Raw genomic sequence first — 24,839 nt, 5'->3', positions numbered from 1 at the left:
CTGGTAACGATACATTTTTCTCTCCTGAAGTCCCTGGACCATTTGGTCTGCTCTTATTAGTCTAAAAAAAATATATAAATTACCTACTGCTTTACAGTATTTGCAGCCTGCCAAACGACTGAGTGCTTAGGAGTAATTAGGGATTAGCAGGGCCCCACTACTACCACAAGGGCACTGCGGTTACTGCTACTCTACACTGATTAGAAATTTGGATTACAAGGACTGGCTATGGAAATAATGTTACAGATCAGATTCAAGCGGTGACACAGGTAAAATCAAAGAAAATCAAGACACTCCATTCATTTCATAGTTATCAGCAGAGATTAGACTGTAGAAGTTGTTTTTCATTCAATAAATCCATTATCTAACATTCCACCCTTTCAGGTTTCAGAATTCTCATATTATACTATTTTATAATAATTGTTACCTTTTTGGGAACACTCTAGTGATTCCACCATCTGTAACAACAAATTGTGCAACAACTCCATCACTGTAAGAAAAATAAGATTTAAAATGAAAACTGACTGGAATTCTCACAAGTTCCTATGTCAAGGGTTGACATTTAAGTGCATAACTGTGAATTAAATATCTGCCCTGTGTAAACATTAACTGTATGTCTGTATATACACACACATGCATTTTATTTTGTTGTAAAACCTTGAAGTGCACCAAAAAACTCACCATCAATAAAAAGAATACTTACAGAGACAGTTTACTCCAATAATTTTGGGCAAGTTCATTTGTAAATCCTGCATCCAGCAAAACTCTAATGACCATATCAGTATTACCTATCAAAAGAGTTAAGACACTCATCTGAAACCATACGACATGGAGTTTCATTAAATGGCTAAATGAAATTCTGAGTTGTCAAGATGCTACAGCCACAAAAAATGGGCCATTTCTATTAGACATACTGTCTAACTTCAAATTAAGTCAAGTACTTACTGTTAAATAGATGGCTCTCACACTGTTGACTTCACTTAACCTTTTCCTTCATTGTATCCTAAAAAACTATCTTTGTGGCATAGGAATAAGCAAGGGGATAAGGGTACATGTCCCAGCTTTGCAAAGCCCCTATGCCGAATTTGGAAATTAACCTATTTTTAAAGCATGTTTTCATTCAAGCATTTTTTATCTCACGTGATGCAATGAGACAACACTTAGTTCTTAGTTAGACTTACTCTTACATGCAACAAAAATGGAGATAAATCAACTACAACATAAATATATTTAAATCAGTTAGGTCCTAGCCTCCTAAAAGAACCCTATTTGCCACCTGAAAATGGGTACCGGGAACGGGCACAGGGAAATCAACTAATTTTTAACTAGTGGCTTAGATGGATAGGTAATTTCTAAATATCTCTGAAAAGATGGTTTGAAGTTAGGGCTTCTCAAGCATCTTTTTCAGTACCGCTTTGCAAGAGAAAGTTCTAGGAATGGTCAACAGAAGCAAGCACACGCTTTAATACAGACTTTACTGCTACGGAAAATAAAACAGGGCTAAATTGGAGCTGAATAATGTAAAGTGAAAATCTGACTCTTGGTCTGAACCTTGCTGAGGAGCCTGAAAACTCCTTCTGGGGGAAAATAAAAATGAAATCCACCAGCTTTTCTTCCGTCTTGCTCCATAGAGAGCTGTGACAGGCTCTGCGCTCACCCTAAGCCTCAGATTCCAGAAAACCGATATTCACCTTTTTTTAAAAAAATGCCCTAATTCAATCTGTTTTCACAAAACAGATCAATAGGGACACGTATTTGGGTACTGAAAAGCTCCATAAACTTCAGCAAAGTGGCTTTTTTATAAAATCCACTGAAGTCTGAATGTGTGAGCATGCCACGCAAAGAGCCAGCAGCTGTGACTCACCAGCAGGAAGCACTGTCTCATATCATCTTAATTACATTAATTCAATTCTCATTAGATGTATTTACATGGTTTAGCTAGATAAACATCTTAAACTACATCGAATGCCACAGACTCACCTTCCCTATTTGCATGCACCCTGTCATGGTATAGTATCTAACATAAGTTAGGGAACTGTTTTACAAATATTTCTTCATCTGGAAGAAATGACAAAAGCTCACAGGATGAAATTTGGATGGCCTTACTGCATCCGCATTGTCCTAGAAATGAAATGGAAGTTCTACCTGAATATAAATATCAAAATATGTCTCTTAGATTTATGTTTATCTCAGCTAATATAGGCTCCTAATATTTTACCGGATGCAGTTTTTGTTCAGGACCCCTCGTACTGCCCGCATCTTCACAAAGTGGGACTTGCCTACTTACATAAAGCAGATGTCAAAGGCGAGTAGGGTCTTACTGCCCAGTACGTAACTGCTCTTACTGTCCCCTTACTGATGCCAGAGGTAGTCGTCTGTCTGCCTGGCCAACTTCTAACAGGTTAAAGATGAATGAGGCGAGTCAAAATATAACTGGCACTAAACTTAGAGTATACAGAGTAATTTAATTTGGGCATTTTACTAGCAATTCCTTTTGAACAATATTTTGTAGCTGAGACAATTTCCATAGCCAGTGTTTTCTTTAGTCAACACTGTTTACTTATTCGGGAGACTATTTTTAAAGTAACTTAATTATTAAAAGAAAGAAGGAAAAAAGTGAATTTTGTTGTGGATTCCAAAATGAAATATAACAAGAATTTGATAACATTTTGGCATAATTGCTTACTAAGCCCTAGTGTATATTGCAATATCACTAAATGTGTCCTCAATATTTGCTTATAGAACTAGTGAATATTAAACTAGAATTTTCATTTATTAACCCGTTTAATCATTTGAGGTGAATGCTTTCATTTCCAAGATTGAGTAAAGGGACTCAAGTAAAATTTCAGTCAGTCAGCAATGTGTCAATGAATAAGATCATTTTATTAAAAACAACACCACCTACACATGTACACAAAAATAGTCTTTTGTGAGAAGATCTCCTATCTAAGTGCACATTCCTTCAGTTACATGGGCTACCAGAGAGATTGTTATTTAATTGATCGGCGATCCCTGACAGCAACATGTTAAAAAGGCTCAGGGAATGCAAGACACACACACACAAAAAGTTTATTCCAACTGTTTATAAATTATTAACGATGCTAAACAGACTTGTATGCATAAACAAACAAATCCAAATGTTGAATCTTTCATGAGAACAAGAGTTTAACGCATTACTTATGGTTCGTTCAAAAGCGTAACTCTTCATTTATTCTAAATGGAGTTTAAGGCCCAATGTAAATATGTGAGAACCTTCCCAAAGCGCTGTGCTCACCACCGCGGCAGTTACATCAGCCTGTCTTAAACAACTCAAGCTCAAGCAAGATCTCTTTAACAATTTTGTGAAACAGCAATAGAACTTCCTTATCTTTTAGTCTGGTTATTGGTTATTTTAGTTCTTGGCTCCTTTTGTTTACTTATTTTGATTATACAAGCTGACGAGAAAGCAAACCAAGGATTTCATTACAAGATTTTGAAGTCTATTTGAGACTTACTTTGGCTGATATGCTCAAATTCAAAATATTTGGAGTTTATTAAAATGAACTGGTAGTAATTTGCTGCTAGAACAGAATGCTGAGAGGAATTGTGGAAAACACTGGATGCATAATGGCCTGCAAACTTTCTTAAAAAAAACCAGAAAACTGCAAACTAATTTTACAATCTCTACCTTGGGTATAAAATCCCATCAGTATATGTATTCCTACTAAAAAATAGAAGTGAAGACAAAAACTAAAATGCCCAGTGATTTGGGCATGAAAACTGTCATCTTGACTAATTCTCATTTATGAGTAAGTATTTCCTAAAGAAAAATTTCAGCAAATTGAGAAGAATACTTACATGATGAACTGCTTGGAGTATTTCTGTCAATAAATTCATTGAAATTTAACAGAAATTCAGTGTTGTTATCTGATTTTTTTACATCGTTACAGTATTCTCTGAAAAACAACAAAACATCAGTCTTCTCAGTTTTGTTTCCTTTGCTCCTAAAGCAGACAAATACAGCTCAGCAATTTTTAAGTCCAAGCAAAATTGTGCAACTACAATGAGGTGGCTGGCATTAGTACGGCAATGGACTACCACAGCCAATAGTGGATGTTGACCATACTGAATGTTTTAGGCATCTACAGGAAATAAATTGTTCCAGTGCCTGCCTAAATCTGAATTATAAGAAGACCCCATGTATGACATAGGACACAGGTTCCCAGAAAAAACGCTCAAGATGAGTGTAGGCCATGAAATTAGGAGATCATAAAGTCCATAAACTAAACAAGAAAATGCCCAGTGAATTTAGTCTGCTCCTGAGTTAAACCATGCTGGAGGTACGTGGAACTCCTCTTTACAAAATAGTCACTTCATGGTCAGCTAAGGCAGGATTTATGGGATAAGGTCCTATCCTCTGAGAAGTCTTAAAGACAATTTTAATAGGGTATACAGCACATAAGCATATAAACACCCTTTGTTTTGACATATCCAAAACAGATAAACAGTAGACTACTGTCCTGTACATAATGTAATAAAATAAAGCAATATATCATTGGGCAATTCACTGAATACAAGCAAGCCCCATAAAAGTCACTGGGCATTTTGAAGGCAGATATTAGACGGTGGGTGGCATTAAGCAACTTAAATTAAAATGTAGAGAGTATTCAGCACTAAAGCAGGGAGCTCTCACTTTAAATAAGCTTTTTATATTAAATTAATTTCATGAACAAAAGAAGTCTGTTCCAGTATTTCATGTGAATGAGCTACCTTATTGCCCTTTACTTGCTTTACCATGATCCTGAAAGGCCGAATTTGCCTTACTATCACGGAATCACGGAATCACGGAATCTTCAGAGTTGGAAGGGACCTCTAGAGATCATCTAGTCCAACTCCCCTGCTAGAGCAGGATTGCCTAAAGCACATCCCTCAGGGCTGCATCCAGGCGGGTCTTGAAAATCTCCAGAGAAGGGGACTCCACAACCTCCCTGGGCAGCCTGTTCCAGTGCTCTGTCACCCTCACTGTAAAGAAGTTTTTCCGTGTATTTTCCTATGTTCTAGCTTGTGCCCATTGCCCCTTGTCCTGTCGCTGGGAACCATTGAAAAGAGCCTGGCTCCGTCCTCCTTAAACCCACCCTTTAGATACTTGTAAACATTAATCAGGTCCCCCCTCAACCTTCTCTTCTCCAGGCTAAAGAGTCCCAGCTCTTTCAGCCTTTCCTCATAAGGGAGGTGCTCCAGTCCCATAATCATCTTGGTTGCCCTACGCTGGACTCACTCCACTAGTTCCCTGTCCCTCTTGAACTGGGGGGCCCAAAACTGGACACAGTACTCCAGTTGTGGCCTCACCAGTGCAGAGTAGAGGGGGAGAATGACCTCCCTCGACCTACTGGCCACAGTCTTCCCTATGCAGCCCAGGATGCCATTGGCCTTCTTGGTGACAAGGGCACACTGCTGGCTCATGGATAATTTGCTGTCTACTAGGACCCCCAGGTCCTTCTCCTCAGAGCTGCTTCCCAGCATGTCCGCCCCTCACCTATACTGGTGTTTGCCATTCTTCCTTCCCAGGTGCAGGACCCTACACTTGCTTTTGTTGTACTATACCAACATTCAGATTTAAACAGAGCTCCATATCAAGCAGGCTTTGTTCATGTAGATCAGCCTAACAACTAGGGACATGCTGCAAACTGCTAAATGAAACAATTGATTATCAGTAACTTCAGTCCTTCAGAAAAAAAAAAATAAAATTAAACAGTTAAGCTGGGAATACGTTTGAAGAAAGACAACTATGTTTTACACACGAATCTAATATAGAAGCTACCTAAACCAGTCTAAATTTAAAAGGATACAGAAATTTCCATGATGAATAAGAAATGGAGTAATTCTTAACTGAACTTGATGGTACAGCATTTCCTTTATTTATCATGACTGTCTTTTAAAGGAAATTAATTTTTAAGAACTATTTATCATACCGTTTCCCTTGCAAACACATATTTACAAGGTGTAAACAAGGACTACATCATTTCACACGAAAAAACAGGGAACTACTGAACTTACTCGATCAATTTTGAATCATTTCTTTGTTCCATGAATCAAAAATTAATTCATCCTTAAGTGATAGAGAGCTTTGAAACACTTTATCTTGGAGTTGGAAAACATCTCAAGATAAGTATTATGGTACCTATTTTTCAAATAAGAAGATAAAGTACAAAGCTGTAAAATCTTAAAAGTCACAGCTGCAAGAAATGAGCAGATATGTGTCAGATTTCCATTAAAAACATCAATAAATGATGACATGTCAGATTTTACAGCTCCTTGATTAATGTAAAAAGGAGTCAGGGCCTGAAGATGCTATTTACTCTTGAGCAAGAAGAAAAGATTGATCTCGTAGAACATGAAAATAATAGCTGTTCTTTTACTTAATATTTTTTACCAAAATTAACTTTATTGGTCAAGTCTGTATTTCGTACATGTCATTAATCTGATCAAATGCCTATTTACTGCTGAAGTAATATTTATTACTGGGAAATTAACCAACCTTGGTGCTATAAACGTATAGCCAGCTTCATCAAAATGATCAAGCTTCAGTGTTTCTGTATCTACAAAGATGAAGAGTAAACACCAAGTAAGTAAACTGGGCTTTTTGCCATCATTTTTCTAAAAATATTTGACTAGCTTCTGCATGCATCCATGAATTTAGAAATAAATGGTTTTTTTGAGCCACTTTCCTGGTAACATACCTTATACTTCTTAGTATTTCACAGTATTGGAAGAAACTACTTGATTATTATATGAAATATACACCTGGCAACAGTAATGTATCTAACAACTTAATTAGAGAAGGCATTTCATTATCACAACACCATGAAAACATATATGATGTTTTCATTAGAATTACAATCCAATACAAAGAAATATTTGGGACACTGTGTTGTCAGAACATGAAGGAAAATGCTTCTAATATTTTCTGCAATAAAGTTTAAAAACCATCCACATAAGCATCACTTTAAATGCTACTGAAAATAATGGCTTTAAAAGCTGGTGTCACTGAACACTGGTAGGACCAGACAAAGAAGGATTAGAGATTAGCAACATATCGAAATGTGCATGAATGCAGAAAAACACTTCACTTTTTTTTTTCCCCTTTCTATTGCTATGGTACCCAATGATCATGGGAAAAAAACCTGAGATGAAGAATACAGAGGAGAATATCCAGTAGGAATAGAAATATAAGTAAAAAATATCATCTGCAGTAAACAGAAGGAAATTGAGCAACAAGAATATACTTGCCCTTTTTGATTGCCACTATCCATCAGAAAGAGAAAGCAGGGAAACAGAAAAAAACAGGGTAAAGCAAAAGGGGTCACAAACCAATATTTTATTCAAACAGCCCCTTGAATAAAAATATTGTGCGTAGATAGATCAAAGGTTCAATTTACATACAGCTGTAGTCTGGAAAAAACACAAACATCTTTGAAGACTGAAGAATATGTCCCTCTATTATTTCTCAAGTACCTTCTATATACTGTGGCTATTTCAAGGGTCTGTTTTGCAGATTATAGTGATATAAATGCAAAACCAGATGATCTAATCCACCAAGAGAACCACATTCACTCACTAAAACTTTAATTTTGAACCATTTGCTCTTTGACAAAGTTATGAAACAAATCACTGATTATTAAAAACTCGCCGTATTCTACTTCATATGCAGGAGGTGATGGTAGACGAGAGGGATTTAGCAACAATCAAGTTTTCTTTAAACTAACAATATCTATGCCTGACAGGGAGATTCATAGTGCTTTTCTAACTTTCTATTTAACTGCATATTTGTTCAAGTTCATTGCAACACTTGGATACCAAGTTAAAAGGATGTGATGGGTTCTATTTTGTCTACTGTCTATATTGCAGTTAAACTACACGTAATAAATACAAAGCTTTTGAATACTCACAAGTATCATTTCCAATTCTCTCTCCAGAATCTGTAAATGGCTTGAAATTAGTCTAATCCAAAAATACATTACAAACATCCACTACAACTATGTGTAAAGTGCAAAATAAAAACCTAGCCGTGAGCCAAGCCAAACAGCGCTTTCACATTCATCTATTTCTACAGCCAGCAGAGGCAATTTGCTAAATGTGATACTGTAACTACTGTAAAAATAACAAAAAAGTGTTTTACTACTGCAGTCTATATCACGACATCTACTTAGTAGAATGAAAAAAATTATTATCCAGACCCTTAAAATGACAGCAACAGAGGATACACAAGGCAATGATTCCACAGGTACAGAGCAAGTGGGAGGGGATCGTCAGAGGAACGGGGGCACCTGCACATATTCTATCTTTATAGAATATTTCGTGTACCTCGGGTGTTACAATGGGGTTAGAATCATTGCTGCAGGTTTTGGGTACAGCATGATAACATCAGTGAATTCCACAAAATTTATGAATTTTAAACATTGCTTTGTTAAGTGAATCTGAGACTTAGCAATGCTAGACAAAATCAGGGAACCTTCACAGTACTTACACCTGGCTTGAGTTATTGGTTCTTCTATTTTGGCTTTAATATAATAAAAGCTGTATGATGGTAACACCAGTGCCAAACTGCAACAGAAAGGAGACAAGGAAAGCAATTATCTTATTTGCAGCAGTTTTCCAGTTTCAACTCCTACGTGTTTTGAAAACAATTAACGATTTTGTAAATTGGATCATCATGAGACAAGATCGTCATATAGTGACATACCAGCCTCACGCTTTGTAATGGACACAAGTAGGTTCAGGCCGGTCTTAGAGTTCCCTGTGTTCATTTTCACTCTTATTTATGCATTTAATCATAAATGCACTTTTTAATGGATAAGCAAAGTCTTTCCAAATAATTGCAAATAATAAAATCCATGATGTCTTGTATCTTCCTCTAACACTTTTAGCATGCCAATGTAACCCCTGTTAAAGTGATCATTGACTGTAAAAAACAGCGTGTAGGACTGCACGGATTAATAAAACAGCTATCAGTATACATTAGGAAATGTATCTGGCAATACTTGAATTCGCATTACATTCAAGATGCAAAATATTTTCTTGAATCATGCAGTTACCACTAAAAACCTTTGCACATCCTTGTGAAATAACATTTTAAAATTTGCAAAGCATTTGCAATATATTTTCATTTAGATTATACTTATTTTTGTTCAAAAAATATAGGGCTTTTTTCTACCTCAAAATTCAATACACGTGTAGAAGAGTTCTGCTCTAAAAAGGTATGTAAAAGACAGGAGGTACGAGTAATCATTAAATAGGTAGCATCATCTCCCACATCGCATCCTTAATATTTGCACTCGGATTTCACGACTGTAAAACTGCAATGGTTTCTAATGGATAGCCATAGAAATTAACATTAAAAAAGTTGTACAATTGAGTCATAAATGAGATGACCTTTAATGATACATTTGCCATTTAAACAGAACGTAAGTGAGATTGCTGAATATTCAGTGATAGCCTTCTACCAATTCTCCTCCAGGGAAATCAGTAGCAGTTTACCTGTCATTACCAGTTACTGCTAGCAGAAATTGCTAATTAAAATCTATAATTTTATGTTTAATAGGTTTGCTGCAATGTGACTCCATGGATTTATTGCTGTATCTCATGCCAGGAAGCTCAGTAAGAATTAAGAAGTCATATAAATCAAACGTATTTCTTTACCGATTGCTGGTTTCCTTTACTGATTGGCATAGTCTGATAAAAAACTTCCTTTTCTTACAGAGTATACAGATAGAGGCAGTGCAACAGAAAAATGGGATGTTGAATAAAAGATAAAGTCCTACATTTACATTATCTTGTTAAAACTGATTTGTTTGGTTTTGCATACAAATGAACGTTTGCATTCTCGTTGGCTGTACACCTGGGCGGAACATAACAGAAAATGGGAACCAGCTTGGCTGAGGACTACTGTAATTCACCACAATAAAAACAGCATTTTGGTAAGAATTTGACTTAATATTTGTACCATCTAGTTTTGAACTAGGGTAGTTTATCCTTTCTGGGACATCTTAAACCTTAACTTGTTTTGGATAATGTCAAGTTGTTACATTCCTTCTAATTTTTCAGAGCTGTGGGCTTAAATAAGTTTGAAATAATATACACACCAACGTTGCATTCAAGGGGGGATGTGTTTTTACCCATTATTTCATTTATTCCTGCTGCCATTCACAATACGATTTTTGTATACAAAGCAGTATCAGCACTAATTAGTTAAAACTTCCAAAAATAGGTACGGATTTCAGAGCTAGTCAGCAGCATAGTTCCTGCCCCTGAGATCTGCCATGAATGTTAGCAAAATCATGGTATAAGCAATGACCGTGACTCAAAAGGATTTGCACAAAACATGTCACATTTTTTATTTAGACCAAAATATAGCATTTTCCTTTTTAATATGCATATTGAAACAAGAACATGGAGACAATGCAAAGATAAAATGAAATAAGAGGAGTAATCTAAGAGAAAGTGTACAATTAAGAAGCAAACTATGGTGCGATACAGAAATTAGGAGGAAAAGTAAGATTCTTAATGTCAGTCATAAACCCCTTTTTTTTCCTGCATAATGAAATACCCTAGTGATAAATCTCAATAGTTGGATGAAATACTCGGGTTCTGGTCCTTAGACAGAGCAATAATTCTGAGCTGTAAAGGAACCCAGCAAACCCTACAGGCCTGGGGAGAAGATGATCTGGTCCTGACTTGGCTGGTATAGAATACGTCATGCTAAAAATATTAACCAGAATAAACAAAAAAGACATTTAACTAAACAAAAGAAGTCAGAGAACAGAAATGAGTTACCTGTAATCAGTGCCATTCACAGCAGTCCACGTATATGTTCTGTTTCCTTTATCGATATATCTCTAAAAAGACATATTGGTGAAAAAATAAATTAACTCTGAAGCTTCAACAAGTCTGCCCTTTTCTTGAGGAATACAGTGTAAAATCAAGTAGAAATCTGTTGGAATTCTATTTATTATTTTGCTAAAAGCATGAGTCAAGATGCAATTCCTTTTCTTAAATATTTTCCAAACTTACAGTATGCGAAAGAATCACCTATATCCTTTTTATTGGACATTAAAGAAATTCAAGTTTAAATAAAACTAGACAAACATTATATATCATTTTTCCTTTAAAATGCGTTAGCCAGGCCTATGCAAACTTTTTCTATGTGGTTTAAATATTATAATAGTTGTTATCTCCTTTACAGACCATATTGCAGTTAAACTATGAAAACAAAAAAAAAATGTTATTATAAAAGTAAGATTTTGTAAGCAACTCTCTAACAACAAAAAGATCCAGTGTGTGTCCTTTGAGATCATAGTACCAGTGGGTAAATGAATTTAAATTTGAGTCTTATCTATAGGCTCAGCCAGGTAGTCCTGATTGTATAGGCACCCCATGCCAAACTTACGTGTGCTTCTAGTCTCATTAGAAGGCTCTTGAATTTGTGAAAAATTTAACATGGAAGTAAATTTTTAAGTAACTTAATACATTAGGACAATCTTTACCATTCATTTTCTTTTTGGTATGAAAAAAAGACGTGATAAACATAGTCCCACAGTCCCCCGTAGATTTAATCATCAATGCACCTGGCTAACATTGTTTTACTCAGTTTGCCACTTTGAAGACTACAGCTTTATGGCAGCTGTAACGTATTATTATTTTACAATCAGAGATTTGTAAGTACGCCAGCAGTGGAGTCTGTGCAGCTGTTGCACTGCAACATTACAAACTTCGGCAAAGGTACCACAGGTATTACATCTATGTTCTTTCTTTCCCTGTGGTAAAACAAAAGTGTGAAAATGACCACGGTTATGAAAAAGCAGTTGTCTTTTTTGACATTTACGATTTGAAACATTCTCATTACCTGGCTGCTGCTTTTCAGCACAGCATGACAGTGTAAATATTTTCATAGTCATTTTAGAAAGAAAAAGAAGAAGGAAAAAAAAGAAAAAAAGGGAAAAAAAAGAAGAAAAGGGAAAAAAAATGCATTTACCAAAGTCTAATGCCATGCTATATATTATATTTAAGGTGAAAAGATGGCTGAAGAGATTTTTATCCAAGCCTATTTGTATTTAATAATGTGCCTATACTATTACTTCAGCTCAAGAGTAAGCAGACACTTGAACCTAGCACTGGGAGCCCCTCCAAATCAGGCCCAGTGCCATGGGCTGCACCCCATGTACGTTGGCAAGAGAAAAGCAGTGCCCAAGGTGGAAGGGAAGGAAGCGAAGAACCGGGCTCATCTTAAATCCTGTTGCCACCAGTGCTGTGAACTTGCTTGAAAGCAAACTGGCTGAAACCTCCCTTCCAAGATAACCCAGCACATCACACGTCCTCAGACATCTGCTCCCGTTTACCTTTGCCTATTTCATTACCGAGCAGTGTGAGACCATCTCACCCCAAGCTGATCACTGCCAACGAACCATGCATGCTGTCGCAGTTTTTGTGACCCTTCAGTTTTCACTACTGCCCACCCCGGCTGCCCGAGTGTGGCAATGCTTTTGTTCCTATGGCATCTTCTCTGTTAGTTGGAAAGCCCCTGAGGCCTTGGGAGACTCCAGCGCACCCCACCCACACTTGCTACGAGTCCAGTCTCTATGCTGTAGCATGAGGTCATCTCCCAAGACGCTGCTGGGGCCAGCTGCAATACAAAAGGAGAGCAACGCAAACTTAAACCAAAAAGCAAAACAAAAAGGACATCAATTCTAAGCCTCAAGACTGCAACTGTCAGTTCAGAGCAACTGACCACATCAGCCCTTTTTATAAGAAAATATATGAAGCTATCAATCAAGTCCTAAGTGATGTATGGCTCACGCACGGCCCGTGGTCTGAAGCAGCTTTATTCTGGCTCTAACAGCCTGGAGTTGGGAGGGTGCAATGGCTTGAAGCAGTCACCGTTGCCAGCCATCTCTGGCTGCTCACTTCTCTCAGAGAGGTCCGAGTAGAGGAAGAAATCTTGGGCCATGGCGCAGGGGAAGGTGAGGGAAATTGATGTCATTGGGCACTTGAAGCATCTGGGATCAAAAGGCTTGGGAGATTCTATTCAAATGCAGATTGTGGTCTGGGCCGTGCATAACCAACAGATTCTCACGCACTCAGGGAAGTCAGATCTCCCCCCGCCTTTCCAATGCTGTAGCTGACTCCAGCATTTGCAAGTGCAAAGGCTTCCCCTCCCTCCCTCTTTGGGCAGACAGTTGCAGGACCAACTGTCTCAGGTCTTTTTTATCACCCAGCCTGAGATCTCTTCAACAACTGTGCTGTGGATGCAATTTCTTGTATAACCCCAATGGTGTTATTGTATTTTTCTGACCTTCTGATCCTCCCTTTTCTAACCGCCTTCACAGAGCCCTTTTCACCCATAGGCCTGGAGAGGCACTCCCTAAACAAAACAACACAAGTCTGAAAATGTCCCAATGAGTCCCGCCCTTTGGGAGCAGCTTATCCCCACCACAGATGCCAGCAGGACTTTGGACTCTCTGCCAACGGGTCAGGAATGACCCAGTCTCCCTTCGGAACGGGGGCACAGGCTGGTGGCTTTCTAGACAGGGTGGGGACCTAAAACAGGTGAGGTAGCAGCTGGGGCTTACTCTCCCTGTCCCAGGGAGGTCCTATCCTTTCACCATCCTCTAATTCAGGAAAAGGCACATTTTTTCATGCAGCAGTATTTCCCTGTAGATTGTAAAGCATCATTGTGAAGCCTTACTCAGGAGGGCTGGGGTGGGGGCTTCATTATGAGAAAGCACAGAAGAGAGTCCTAGCAGAAGGCAAGGGAACTGCTGGTATGGGTCTCCGCTTTAGAAAAACGTAAGAAGAGGTGAAAGGCAGCACAAAGTCGGACACCAAGAAGGAGCATGGGCATGTTTAATGACACCATAGGACTCCGCAGGCTCAAGGACCGTAACTTACGGGCACACTTTGCACCTGGACAGTGTAAGTGTATAAAGCTTGAGTTAAGTTGACTTCCCTCATAAAGACTAAGGTAAGAAAGTATGATTCTGCTGCCTATGTGATTACATGATCATCATCATCATCTTTCAGCTAAAATAATCAACAGTTACATTTGTCTGCCCCCCCCTGAAGCTGAGGTTCTGTACTCAAGAAGTCTATGAGGTTCTGCACTTTCTGAATAGGGTATCAGAAGGAAAACAGCACCCAACACTGAGTCAAATTCCCTTGACTCTGCAATATAATAAAATACCATGACAACCTTTCTGCAAAAAAGTCACAATCTTGTGACAGTTGAATGAATATACAGATTTTAATCTGCTTCCTCACAGGTGGACACGCATGAAAGTAAAGACACTGATCTCCTCAATGACACCCATAGCTCAGGAATAAAAAAATGCCTCTGATGGATTTGCACAGCTGTGAGGACCTTGAGCAAGGATCCTGTCCTTATTTGCACTCCTTTTAAATCACACTATCAGAAGCAGGATGCATTGTATCCAGTGCAGTACCCAGTGCAGATACTAAGAGGCTGAGGAATGTTCATGAGATGTCCAGCTCTGGAGTCCTCAGTGCAGGAAAGACATGGACCAGTTGGAGGGGGTCCAGAAGAGGACCATGGAAATGATCAGAGGGATGGAACACCTCTCCTATGAGGACAGGATGCGTGAGTTAGGGATGTTCAGCCCGGAGAAGAAAAGGCTCTGGAGAGACCTTATTGTGGCCTTTCAGGACTTAAAGCGGGCTTATAAGAAAGATGGGGACAAACATTTTAGTAGGGCCTGTATCAGTAGGACAAGGGGCTTTAAACTAAAAGAGGGTAGATACAGACTAGGTAGAAGGAAGAAATTTTTTACAATGAGGGTGGTGAAACATTGGAACAGGTTGCCCTAAGACGTTGTAGATGCCCCATCCCTGGAAGCATTCAAGGTCAGGTTGGATGGGGCACTGAGCAACCTGATCTAGTTGAAGATGTCCCTGCTCATTTCAGGGGGGTTGGACTAGATGGCCCTTAAAGGTCCCTTCCAACCCAAACTATTCTGTCTCTAAGTATGTTCCCAAAGCTCTGTTGTGGAACCGAGTGACACTTGACATTGTGAAATCACATTATGGATGAACGATTGAGACATGCTTCAGAAAATTCAGCTCCATTTTCAGCCTAATCTAGCAACTACATGTATTGTCACTGATTTTCAGCCATGAAGACAAGTAAGTGTCTGTCATGGTTAATGCAAAAATAGACTAGGACTATGAATTTATTTTTTTTTTTTATTAAAATGAGAGTAAGTATATAAAAATCTTCCCTCAATGCAGAATTGAGTCAGAGGACTGGTAATAAGAACTGCTTAGTATTGGGCATGGTTTGGTGTAATCTGGCCAAAATTTAAAGCAGAGTGTAAATGTTGCTACCATCTGTTAGACAATTAATGGAGTATAAAAAAAGAATGTGCTGTTTTTAACAGAACAAAACTCCCTAAACTCTGAAGCCTGATTTCCTATCAATTTACCTTGATTAGATTCTGTAGCATATGCCTTTTGAGAAGGAGTAACTTTTCTCTGGAACATTCTGCCATTTAAGTACAAACAGCAGAACCATTAGAGATATCAAAGTTACAGGAGATCAACAGGAAAGAGCAGCTAATAATATACATGAAAAATTAACTGCACACTCACAAGTAACTCTGCTGAGTATTGTTATTCTGGGCTTATATATCTAAGGGTTGTGTAGTGTCTGCTTGGTGTTTTATTTGCTTCACGTTCCTCTGCTAAGTCATTAAATTAGCTATCTTCAAGCTGTTTTACATTCAGAGTAAAACAGTTTCAAAAAGCTGTTGTCGAAATGTAACAGTGGGGCATACTCTGGCCAGAACTGCTCTGTTGGTACACCAGCCATCATTTCTTCTCATTAAGGTCCCCCAAGGCGTACAGCATAGACGTAAGGATCCGTATCAAATCTGAGTATTTCCTATTGCTGGGAAACAGTAGCAATCTTTGTCATGAATGAGCATTTTGGATAATAAAATAAAGAACTCCACAAGCTGTTCAGAATGCAGAAGTACGTAATATAACTGTAAGATGGATTTGCTTATCCCAAATAGTCTTCATTTATGGCATATAGACGTTATATTCTCTCTCGCTATTTTCTTCCCATTCAACCACAATATAAACTACCAAGCCCACTCTCACACATCTCCGCCAGCAAATTAAGTACTTTGTTTTGGGATTCATACACAGAAGTAGGCTGGGTCCATTTCCTGGTGAACAGAGTGTAAGACCTCATCAACAACTGCCTGATTAATGATGCACCAAAGAAACCAAGAAACAAAACAATTCTTCTTTTCCTAAGTACATAATTTCTTTTAGTATAAGCCAATAAAACTAGCAAATCTAGAGGGAAAAATGATACAAACTGACACTAAAGAATAAACACCTTTTTGCCATTTCATAGTATTTTTCTGGTTTTGTGTGTTCCTGTAAATGCAATTGTCGGTGTTCCTGTCTTACCTCATCTTGGGACTTGACCAGTGTTTCAAATGTTTTTTCTCCACTTTCTCCATCTATCATTTTTTTCCGAATCTATTGACAAGGAAGAAAAAATACCCAAAAAACTAGGTGTTGCATGTAAAATATATATAATACTTCATATAACATATAAAAAAATATTATATATAATATAATACATAATATATAAAATACAAAACATAGATAATATATTCCATAAAACACAGAAAATGGCAATGCATATGAAAGTCATAGCTCTTAAAAAACAGTTAAGTTTACAATTTTCAGATTTTTCTAATTAAAAGTTGTTTTATCCAAACCTATACCGAATCAGTAGAGTCATGAAGCAACAACTCCGGTATACTTTGCATAACAAGCCCATTCCCTAAAACCCCTGGATGTTGGGCACTAGGCGGAGTATGAATTCTGTGTGGAAGAGAAGGAGTTTTGTGTAGCATTTCTCGTGCTCCCCAGCACATTTGTGTGATTCTGATAGCAGCAGTGATTCACAACAAAACCCATTTTTATTCCAGTCAGAGAGTAATTCATCAATGAAACAGGAGTTTCAAAGAAACTTAATGTGGAATTTAACAGATACCAATAGTGCTATTATGAAAGAACAATTCCAAACGAAGTGAAAAAATGTGTTAAAAATGTAAAATGTTTAAAAGAACTCTATTTTATTTCACAAAACTAACAAACTATTTTTAAAAATTCTGATTTCTAAATGTAATGTAAAATTATTTACTGAAAAACATACGAAGAGATTTGTTGTCAACACTTAACTTTATTTCGCAGTTTTCTCTCTCACCACAGCAATAAGCTTGCATTAGTAAGAGACAGGAAAATACTTTTAAAACATTTTGTGTAATATAGTAATAGCTTGTTAAAAAGTGTTCTGTTGTAAAAAAATTACAAGCTCCCTTCCCAGGATTTACTACTTAATGAAGAAGAATTATTTAAATAGCAATCGTGGTGTCTTTAAAAATGAAAGGAATATAATGCATTGCCCTTGCCCACAAAAAATATCAGTTCTCAATTTGCTTCATTATAACTTCATCTCTCTATGAAGTCATCATCTTGACAAATTTAAAATTGAAATTCATAGTGAAATAGATTCCCATTCGAAATCTAGAGCACTTATTGCTTCTCAGTTATTATACAGTGAAATACAAGGAGCAACAGGTACTGAGAAACCGGGTAATCTCACCTCAACTTTAATATCATTTTCCAATTCAGCATCTAGAAAATCCAGTGTAACAGGCTCCTGGGATTTGGGATTCTGAAGCAGAAGATATTGAATGATCAAATAATAAAGACAGAGTACAGTAATTTTGCAAATCATTCGAATCCCTTCATTTCAAAGGAAACTGCTTAACTGGGATTACTTACTCATCCATTCTAATCTCTTACAGCATGATGAATTACTAGTGGCTCTTTCTCACTTGTTTTATTTCGTTGGGTAGAGGGGTTAATTGGGTAAGTGAAAATCAAATTAGCACAAATGGCCACTGTCCATTCACAGTCTGTCATGTGTGGGGCTCACGCTGGGAAGCTGCTTCCCCTGCTGCTGGTATGTCATGGAGTGTTAGGGTGGGAAAAGACCCATCGGAGGAAGCATCAGATGTGAATCTCTCAGTAGGCGTCCTGTCTCCAAGAAGGCAGAGAGAACTTTGGGAGAGTGTTCCAGCTGACCAGTAAAATGGCGTCACTGTGCTCTTCTGCAATTTTGCCAAAAGCAGACTACAGACTTCCCATTATGAAGCGGGAATGGACTGCAGCTCAAGATTCATAAAGGCAGCAATTATAGCAAATGATTTGTTTGTTACAAAAAATAAAAATCGCTTTTATTGTCAGTGTTACAGGACTTTCCTGAACACCTTGCAGTTTTGAATGCATTTCTCTTGAAATCAGTACTGTTATCCCAATTTAAGAAATGAAAACCTGTAGCACAGACATACTGTGACCCAGCAGCTTCAAGACCTAAGGAATGTACATGATGTTGACCCTCGACAATGGAGCACAGAGAAGTTTGGTGGGCTGCATCTGTAGTAACCCTGGTCCCATAAGGGTGTGGTAAGAGCATTGTAGCTCTGCTGACGTGGCTCAGACCACCCTCCAGCCTCTACTGCCTTCTCAGTTGCAGTCTGCATTTACTTGGACAGAGCCCTCTTCCGTATGAGTCGGTTGTTTGAGTAATTTTGGCTAAGCCCCATTGAGTTTATATTACGTGTGATGTAAAAATCCTCAGTCCTCATCACTCAGTACTTATTTAATGAACCCACCAAAAGAAGGATCTTTAGAAAAGAGCATGGGGATATATTATTTAGTCATTTAAATCTGATAGTTTAGAATAGAAGATGAATAAAGTCCTTTTTTTTTTTTTTTTTTATTGATAATACTTTGCTTTGTGTAATAGGACAGTTCATACACAAAAGGATCTCAAGGCCTAGTTTTATCAGTAACTGAGCACTGCTTCTCATATGATTAGCAAGACAAAAATTGTCATTAGCTGATACTATTAATTCAAGACTAGTGTAAATTCTGATAATGACATTTCTAGAGGATTTCAGTGATGCAGCTATACCAACTTATTTACAGGGTAGACTAAAGTCCTTTCTTTCAAAATGCTGATTATATTCCTTCTATCCTAGCATTCTCTGACAAAGGTATATGGCAAATATACATGTAACTATTCTATCAAAGAATGCAAGCATGTTTCATCACAATTTATGTATGTAATACCAGTTCCTACTGGAAGAACATAACATCCTGAAGAGCTGGTAAGAGATGCCTTCATATAATAGTCTGGAGCATTAAGAGCTTAACGGTAGTCCTTATTTTCAAGATTTATATTCAAATAATATAGAATAGTGTTAGAAGACAAAAGACTGTTCCTTCGTATTCTTGAGGAACATATGTGTGTGATTCTGGATATATGAAATCATTCCTATTCTTAGCAAGTAAGACTTACTGTCTGCCAATAAATTTATCCTAAGAATATGCCCTGAAAAGATTTCAGACAAAGATTCCGGGTATTTCTTTTAAATGTCTACTGATAACTTCAAGAATTTTTTATGTTCCTATTTATATAGGATAGATAAAGCTAGCAACATTAATATAATAGTGTCAACATATACTCTCTACTAATTCAAAACAATTTAATTATTCTTATGCTGTTTCTTCCCCACCCCCACCCCCCCAATCCACACTCTCAAAATAAATAGCAAAAGGCTAAAATGTAAAAATAAATAAAAAAATACATTTTCTTACATGCAATGGATAATGAATAGCATGGTCAAACCCAAACAGCATGCATGAAGGCATTGGCATGGCAGAGGAGGCATTTATGAAGTTCACATTTCATTCCAACACACAAAGGAACAGAGAAGAAAAGAAATGGTAATAAAAAGAAAAAAAAAAAAGCCATCACATCAAATCAAGGTCAATATTAATTTCAAATGATAACCTGGGCTAGCCACAGTTAAGGAGTCCCAAAGACAAAGTAGTCAACTTCAACTGTCCTTCAAAATTCAAGTATACATGAACTGTTTGTTCTTGTTCTTTATAAGACTTACATGACCACACATTCTTTATAAGGTACTTATTAATGACTTTTAATAGATGAAGAAACTAAACATGGATAGATACATTATGTGATGTGCCTAAGGCACAAAGAAATACATTAGAAATTAGAATAGAACATCCCTAGCCCCGTACTTCAAATGGAAGACTATTTTCCCCACTATATCTTTTTCCCCAAGAATGTGTTTTTAGCAGTGTTTGGGCTCCATATTTTTTTTCTTCCAAGGTTGCCATTTAGTGAGTTTTATCCCAAGCCATGAAGAAACAAACTTACTGTTCAGTTTGCTCTTCTCTTTTTCCAGTCATGCACGTGGCATAACTAGAAGAAGCGCAACATCACCACATTCACCAGCACAACTTAATAAAACGAAACAGAAGTAAATCACTAGCAATGAAGCATGCAAATAAAGGGAGTGCAATCCATTTTCAGCATGAAAAATAAAGGCAAAGATCTATTACTTCAATGACAAATCAAGAAGGAAACAAAGAAAGAAAGAACTGGTGCAGCAACATAAAAAAAAAAAGTTTATTAAAATGTTGTTGTCGTGTTTTGGGAGGTCAGTATTCTCACAAATTCTATAGAAGTCTTTGGTGTGAGTTGCAGGAGCCTAATTCCTACTCATACCTGCAGTACTAATGAAGACACAGGCTATTAGGCTTTTAAAATAATTGATGGTAAGAAGGTCGCAAAATCCTGGGCCCCAGTGGGAGACCCAGGAGCATCTGGAGTGGATGGGAGCCCAGAGCTGCCCCTCCCTGGGCAGCCACCACAGCCGGGCGAACTCAGCAGCAGTCAAGGGTGCTCAGAAACGTTATTTTAATTTTTTTTTTGTGTTCCAGTGCTGCTTTCTGCAGTGCATAAACAAAAAAAATCTAGCCTGGTGGTGGTCTTCTAGATGTGGTATAAACACAGCCACTTGAGGCTCGGTGAAAGCACTGAATTGAATTAGGTCAGGATTTTACACCATGTTTTACTGGTGTTGTTATGTAAGCCACTGGTTTTGCATTATGTATTCCCATATGTGAAAGAAATTAACATGGTACACTGTACCTAATTTTGTTATTTTGCTAGTTACATAGTTAATCTATTCCTGTAATGATTTTTAAGTTTTCATTAAGTGTTTTCTGCTCAGGGATTGCACTGCATAAATGTTACTAATTTCCTTTTTCCTGTTCACTTAATGGCAGTTAATCCTCTGGAGATGGGTTTGCTAAACCAAGAACCCCGATGTAAATAGCATATAAAACATATACCCTACTCTGACTTCCCCAGAAAAAAAAATATAAATAGAACGGTTCATTCAACTTCTGCAATGTGATACAGCATACACTGTACAATAAAACTTGGCAATAAAGTCATAAGAATGATCTTCTCTTGACTTCGGGTTTATGCAAGCAAAGACAGCACAAGTAGTCTCTTTTTTTTCCCAGTCTTCAAATTCATTTCAAAATCTGAAGAATAATTTTTACTGCACGGCTCTAATTAGCACCTATTAGTAAAGCACCATAATTTAATGGAACGCCCTTCACTACAGCCAATAACATGTTTCCTATTATTTAAACAAGGAAGGATGCAAGCTTCATGCTTTGGAAGCTGTTTGTCAAAGTAAACAGTTCTCTAGTTAGATTTTTCCTAGTAAGCAGGGCAGAAGCTTTCTAATTGTATTTCCAGGTCTATGCATTCTAATGCACTAATCACCTCCATCCAAAGTTACCTGTACATTGGGTCTCCTTTTTCTCAATTTAACTTTTGGTATGCCCACACCAATTTGCTGAAGTAACAAAAAAGCAGTAATTTATATTTTTACACTCTTAGTAAACAGCGTACTTATAGAATGGAAGCCTTCCCTCAACATCTATGCTCTCCAGCGCACATTTACTGGAAGCAGAGAGGAGCCCTCATTCCGATAAAGAGTTCCGAGCTCTCTATCAGAATTACACACAGGTTTTGTCAAGGGAAACGAAAACCAGACGTATATTAAATGATGTGAATTAAGTCATCAGAGAGCTCTTCCTCCCACATTATCTGCTAGAATTAATATATAGAATAAGAGTTTCACATTTTGTTTACTGTTATATCTGCTCTTAAAACCACCTCCTCTTCCATTTCTTTCAAAACTATAAACCACGAGACAGATCACTGGAGCCTACTGAAGGCATCTGGAGCTTAAAATTACCATTAAATGGATTTTGGTCAGAACCATAACGAAAATAAAGAAAAGGATGCTCCTCTTTAGAACACATTGAAAAATGTAATTATTTACTGTTTTCAAATCTTATCTAATTAAGACTAATGTTGTTAACACATGCTTAATGCACTCCCTTCAGCGACTATGTTTATTTGGTGGGCTACCCACCTGTTCTCCCAGGACAACGGGAAAAATACATGCACATACAGACAGACACACAAAGAAAATTGGTAGAAAAACATAAAATTAAGCATTTGTTTAAAAATGAAATATAGCTACACAAACTTGAAAAAAAGGTATTTTAAGCAGTTTAAAACTATAATATACTGAAAGTTAAAAAAAAAAAAGTTTTCCTACGTTATGCTTTGAAGTATTTTTTGTTTGCAAATAAAAGCATGAAGGGAAGGTTCGTAATGATTTTAATCAGCTTTTGAACCTGCCTTTTGTTAAATTTTCTCAGTTGTGCAAATGACTTTACAAGTTCTGAATTTCTAGGGGCTTTTTTTTTTTTGTGAGATCATACTGCAAGACAATTTCTTAAATTATTAATTGCGTTGAACCAGTTTTGATTTGAGGTAACAGATTTTCAGAAGGAAAGCAGAAGGCATTCAGAAGAAGGGACCACTGGAAGTTTAACACACCCTCACCTCTTCGAAGGCAAAGACGTAGTTATGTTTTAGTTTACATCTATTGAACAATTGCTGGCAGAGAGGGTTAAGATGTTGTTTGTTAATAAGTTAACGGCTACCAGGAGGTTCAACTAAAATTAATATGACATGTTAAAGAAAGTCCATGAGTTCTAAATACATCTGTCTTTGTAGTGTACCTTAGTTTTAAAACGCAGTTCTTGTATCAGTCTGAATAGCATGCACCACCCCAAACAAACTGGGAGTGAAAAAGTCTAGTCTGTGTAACTGTTAATAACAACAATAACAATAATAATAATGCATATGCTTAACATTACATTTAGACATTATTCTACAACATAAAACATATCACACAAAATATCCTTTTTTAAACATACTCTAAATCAAACATTAAAGCAGTATATGGTAGCATCTCTGGACTTTCATATCGACTGAAAAAGTAGAAAACTACACAGAGAAACTGCGACAATTAGTTTCCTAATAATCCATCTCGGTCTGCCTACATTTAGTTGGGATGAGCTGAGTTTTTCACTCTCTAACAAAGGTTCTTTAGTCTTCAGTGTTATGAGTTTACACTGTAGTATAATAGCACATATGAGACGAACAGAATCCATATCCATGAGTTCCTCACAAGATTGAGCCTAAAACGAAAATACTACATCGCTTCATTTCTGTTAACAAAAAGACAGTTTCATTTGCATATAAGGAAAAGGTAAACAGACCACTGGGTATCATCTGAGTTTCTAATAATCTCTAATGAGGAAAAGATTTGGTCAGTAATGATGCATATATTTGTCTCAGAAAAATTCATCAAGCAAAATCATCAAATCAAAACTTTCTTTTTTTAACACATGAACACCTAATGCATATATTGAGAAATGGAAGTTCATCTGAATTATGAAGACTATATAAAAACCTTTTCTTTTTAAAAGGGTCCTTTCAAAATAAATCAAAAGGGATATTTCATCTATAGTCACGATCAAGTTATTCTTCTCTTCTTCAGAAACATTTTTTTTTCCTCTCTTTTTTTGTTACACACTTGGCAAAAGATTTCAAACATATTCATTACTTCATCAGGAAATTAATTCACCTATTCACAATGCTGATTTCCCGCAGCTTAAGAATTAAATGAATCTGTAAAATATGTAGACAAATTCTTCATTTCTTTCTCTGCCTTTGACAGTTAAAGAGTGAAGTACTGAAAAGGGGCTCTGCTATCCCTCTTGCAGCTATGATAAGACTTTCTGCTGAAGAAACAAGAGAGAACAGTCACACAGCCCAGAGGTCAAGGACTTGCTGCTATTCTGCCACAGGAACATGGCTGGGAGGAATAAAGTGATGGATATGCATCCAATTTTTTTTAAAAAACCCAGTATTTCCATGCCTAAAGGCAGCAAATACAGGCTTCCATTACTTAAGAATTTTCTCTAAAGTGTACTAAGTGCTAAAAAATAACTTAGGAGTAGGGTGCCACTAAAGTTTAAAAGCTTTACTAGCCTCATTTGACTGTGTATTGACAGGTTGCATTTATCTTGACCACATATTGCTCAAACCATCTTAATGGGAAATTCTAATATTGCCAACTGAACTACACGGACACATTGTTGGGCCTTCAATACCTATAGTGATTCATCGTTAGTTCTAACTTTTTATGTGGAAACAATCCATACATCTCTCTCAATCCGGAGTGATTATTTTTTTTATTATTATTATTATTAAGTGTGTGTGTAAAATATACACCTTTTTTATTCTATCAATAGCCAAATGCAATACAAGGCAATGCTGGTCTTCGTGCTGACTGAAGCAGATTTGGATGAAGCCATACATGCACCACAGATTTTCCTGACACCCCCACCACTGAGAAATCTTTACTATTGCTCTCTGGCTCTCTGGCACTTTCGGCAGACATTCAATGTTTCTGTTATGTCTGACAATGTCCCCTAATTATAGAAAA

General features: G+C 37.1%; 1 protein-coding gene across 7 annotated transcripts in view; it reads right to left on the bottom strand.

The window, feature by feature from the left end:
- Window positions 1–24,839, bottom strand: part of CACNA2D1 (calcium voltage-gated channel auxiliary subunit alpha2delta 1) — a 426,351-nt gene that overhangs the window by 24,246 nt on the left and 377,266 nt on the right. Inside the window, exons 19-28 of one of the 7 annotated variants that reach the window (XM_074575046.1) lie at window positions 21,765–21,821; window positions 17,675–17,746; window positions 16,468–16,539; window positions 10,813–10,874; window positions 8,507–8,583; window positions 7,929–7,958; window positions 6,518–6,578; window positions 3,838–3,935; window positions 704–788; window positions 428–490 (exon numbers count right to left, since the gene is read on the bottom strand). In XM_074575046.1, coding sequence (XP_074431147.1) covers window positions 428–490; window positions 704–788; window positions 3,838–3,935; window positions 6,518–6,578; window positions 7,929–7,958; window positions 8,507–8,583; window positions 10,813–10,874; window positions 16,468–16,539; window positions 17,675–17,746; window positions 21,765–21,821 — 677 coding nt within the window. Of the gene's footprint in view, window positions 1–427; window positions 491–703; window positions 789–3,837; window positions 3,936–6,517; window positions 6,579–7,269; window positions 7,285–7,928; window positions 7,959–8,506; window positions 8,584–10,812; window positions 10,875–16,467; window positions 16,540–17,674; window positions 17,747–21,764; window positions 21,822–24,839 lie in introns of all 7 variants that reach the window. The other 6 variants (XM_074583784.1, XM_074592546.1, XM_074560249.1 and 3 more) reach the window with 6 other exon arrangements.

Source organism: Larus michahellis, chromosome 1 (genome assembly GCF_964199755.1).
Source record: "Larus michahellis chromosome 1, bLarMic1.1, whole genome shotgun sequence".
Classification (NCBI taxonomy): domain Eukaryota; kingdom Metazoa; phylum Chordata; class Aves; order Charadriiformes; family Laridae; genus Larus; species Larus michahellis.
The sequence above is the reverse complement of the archived record's forward strand: the minus strand, read 5'-3'. Positions and strand labels throughout refer to the sequence as shown.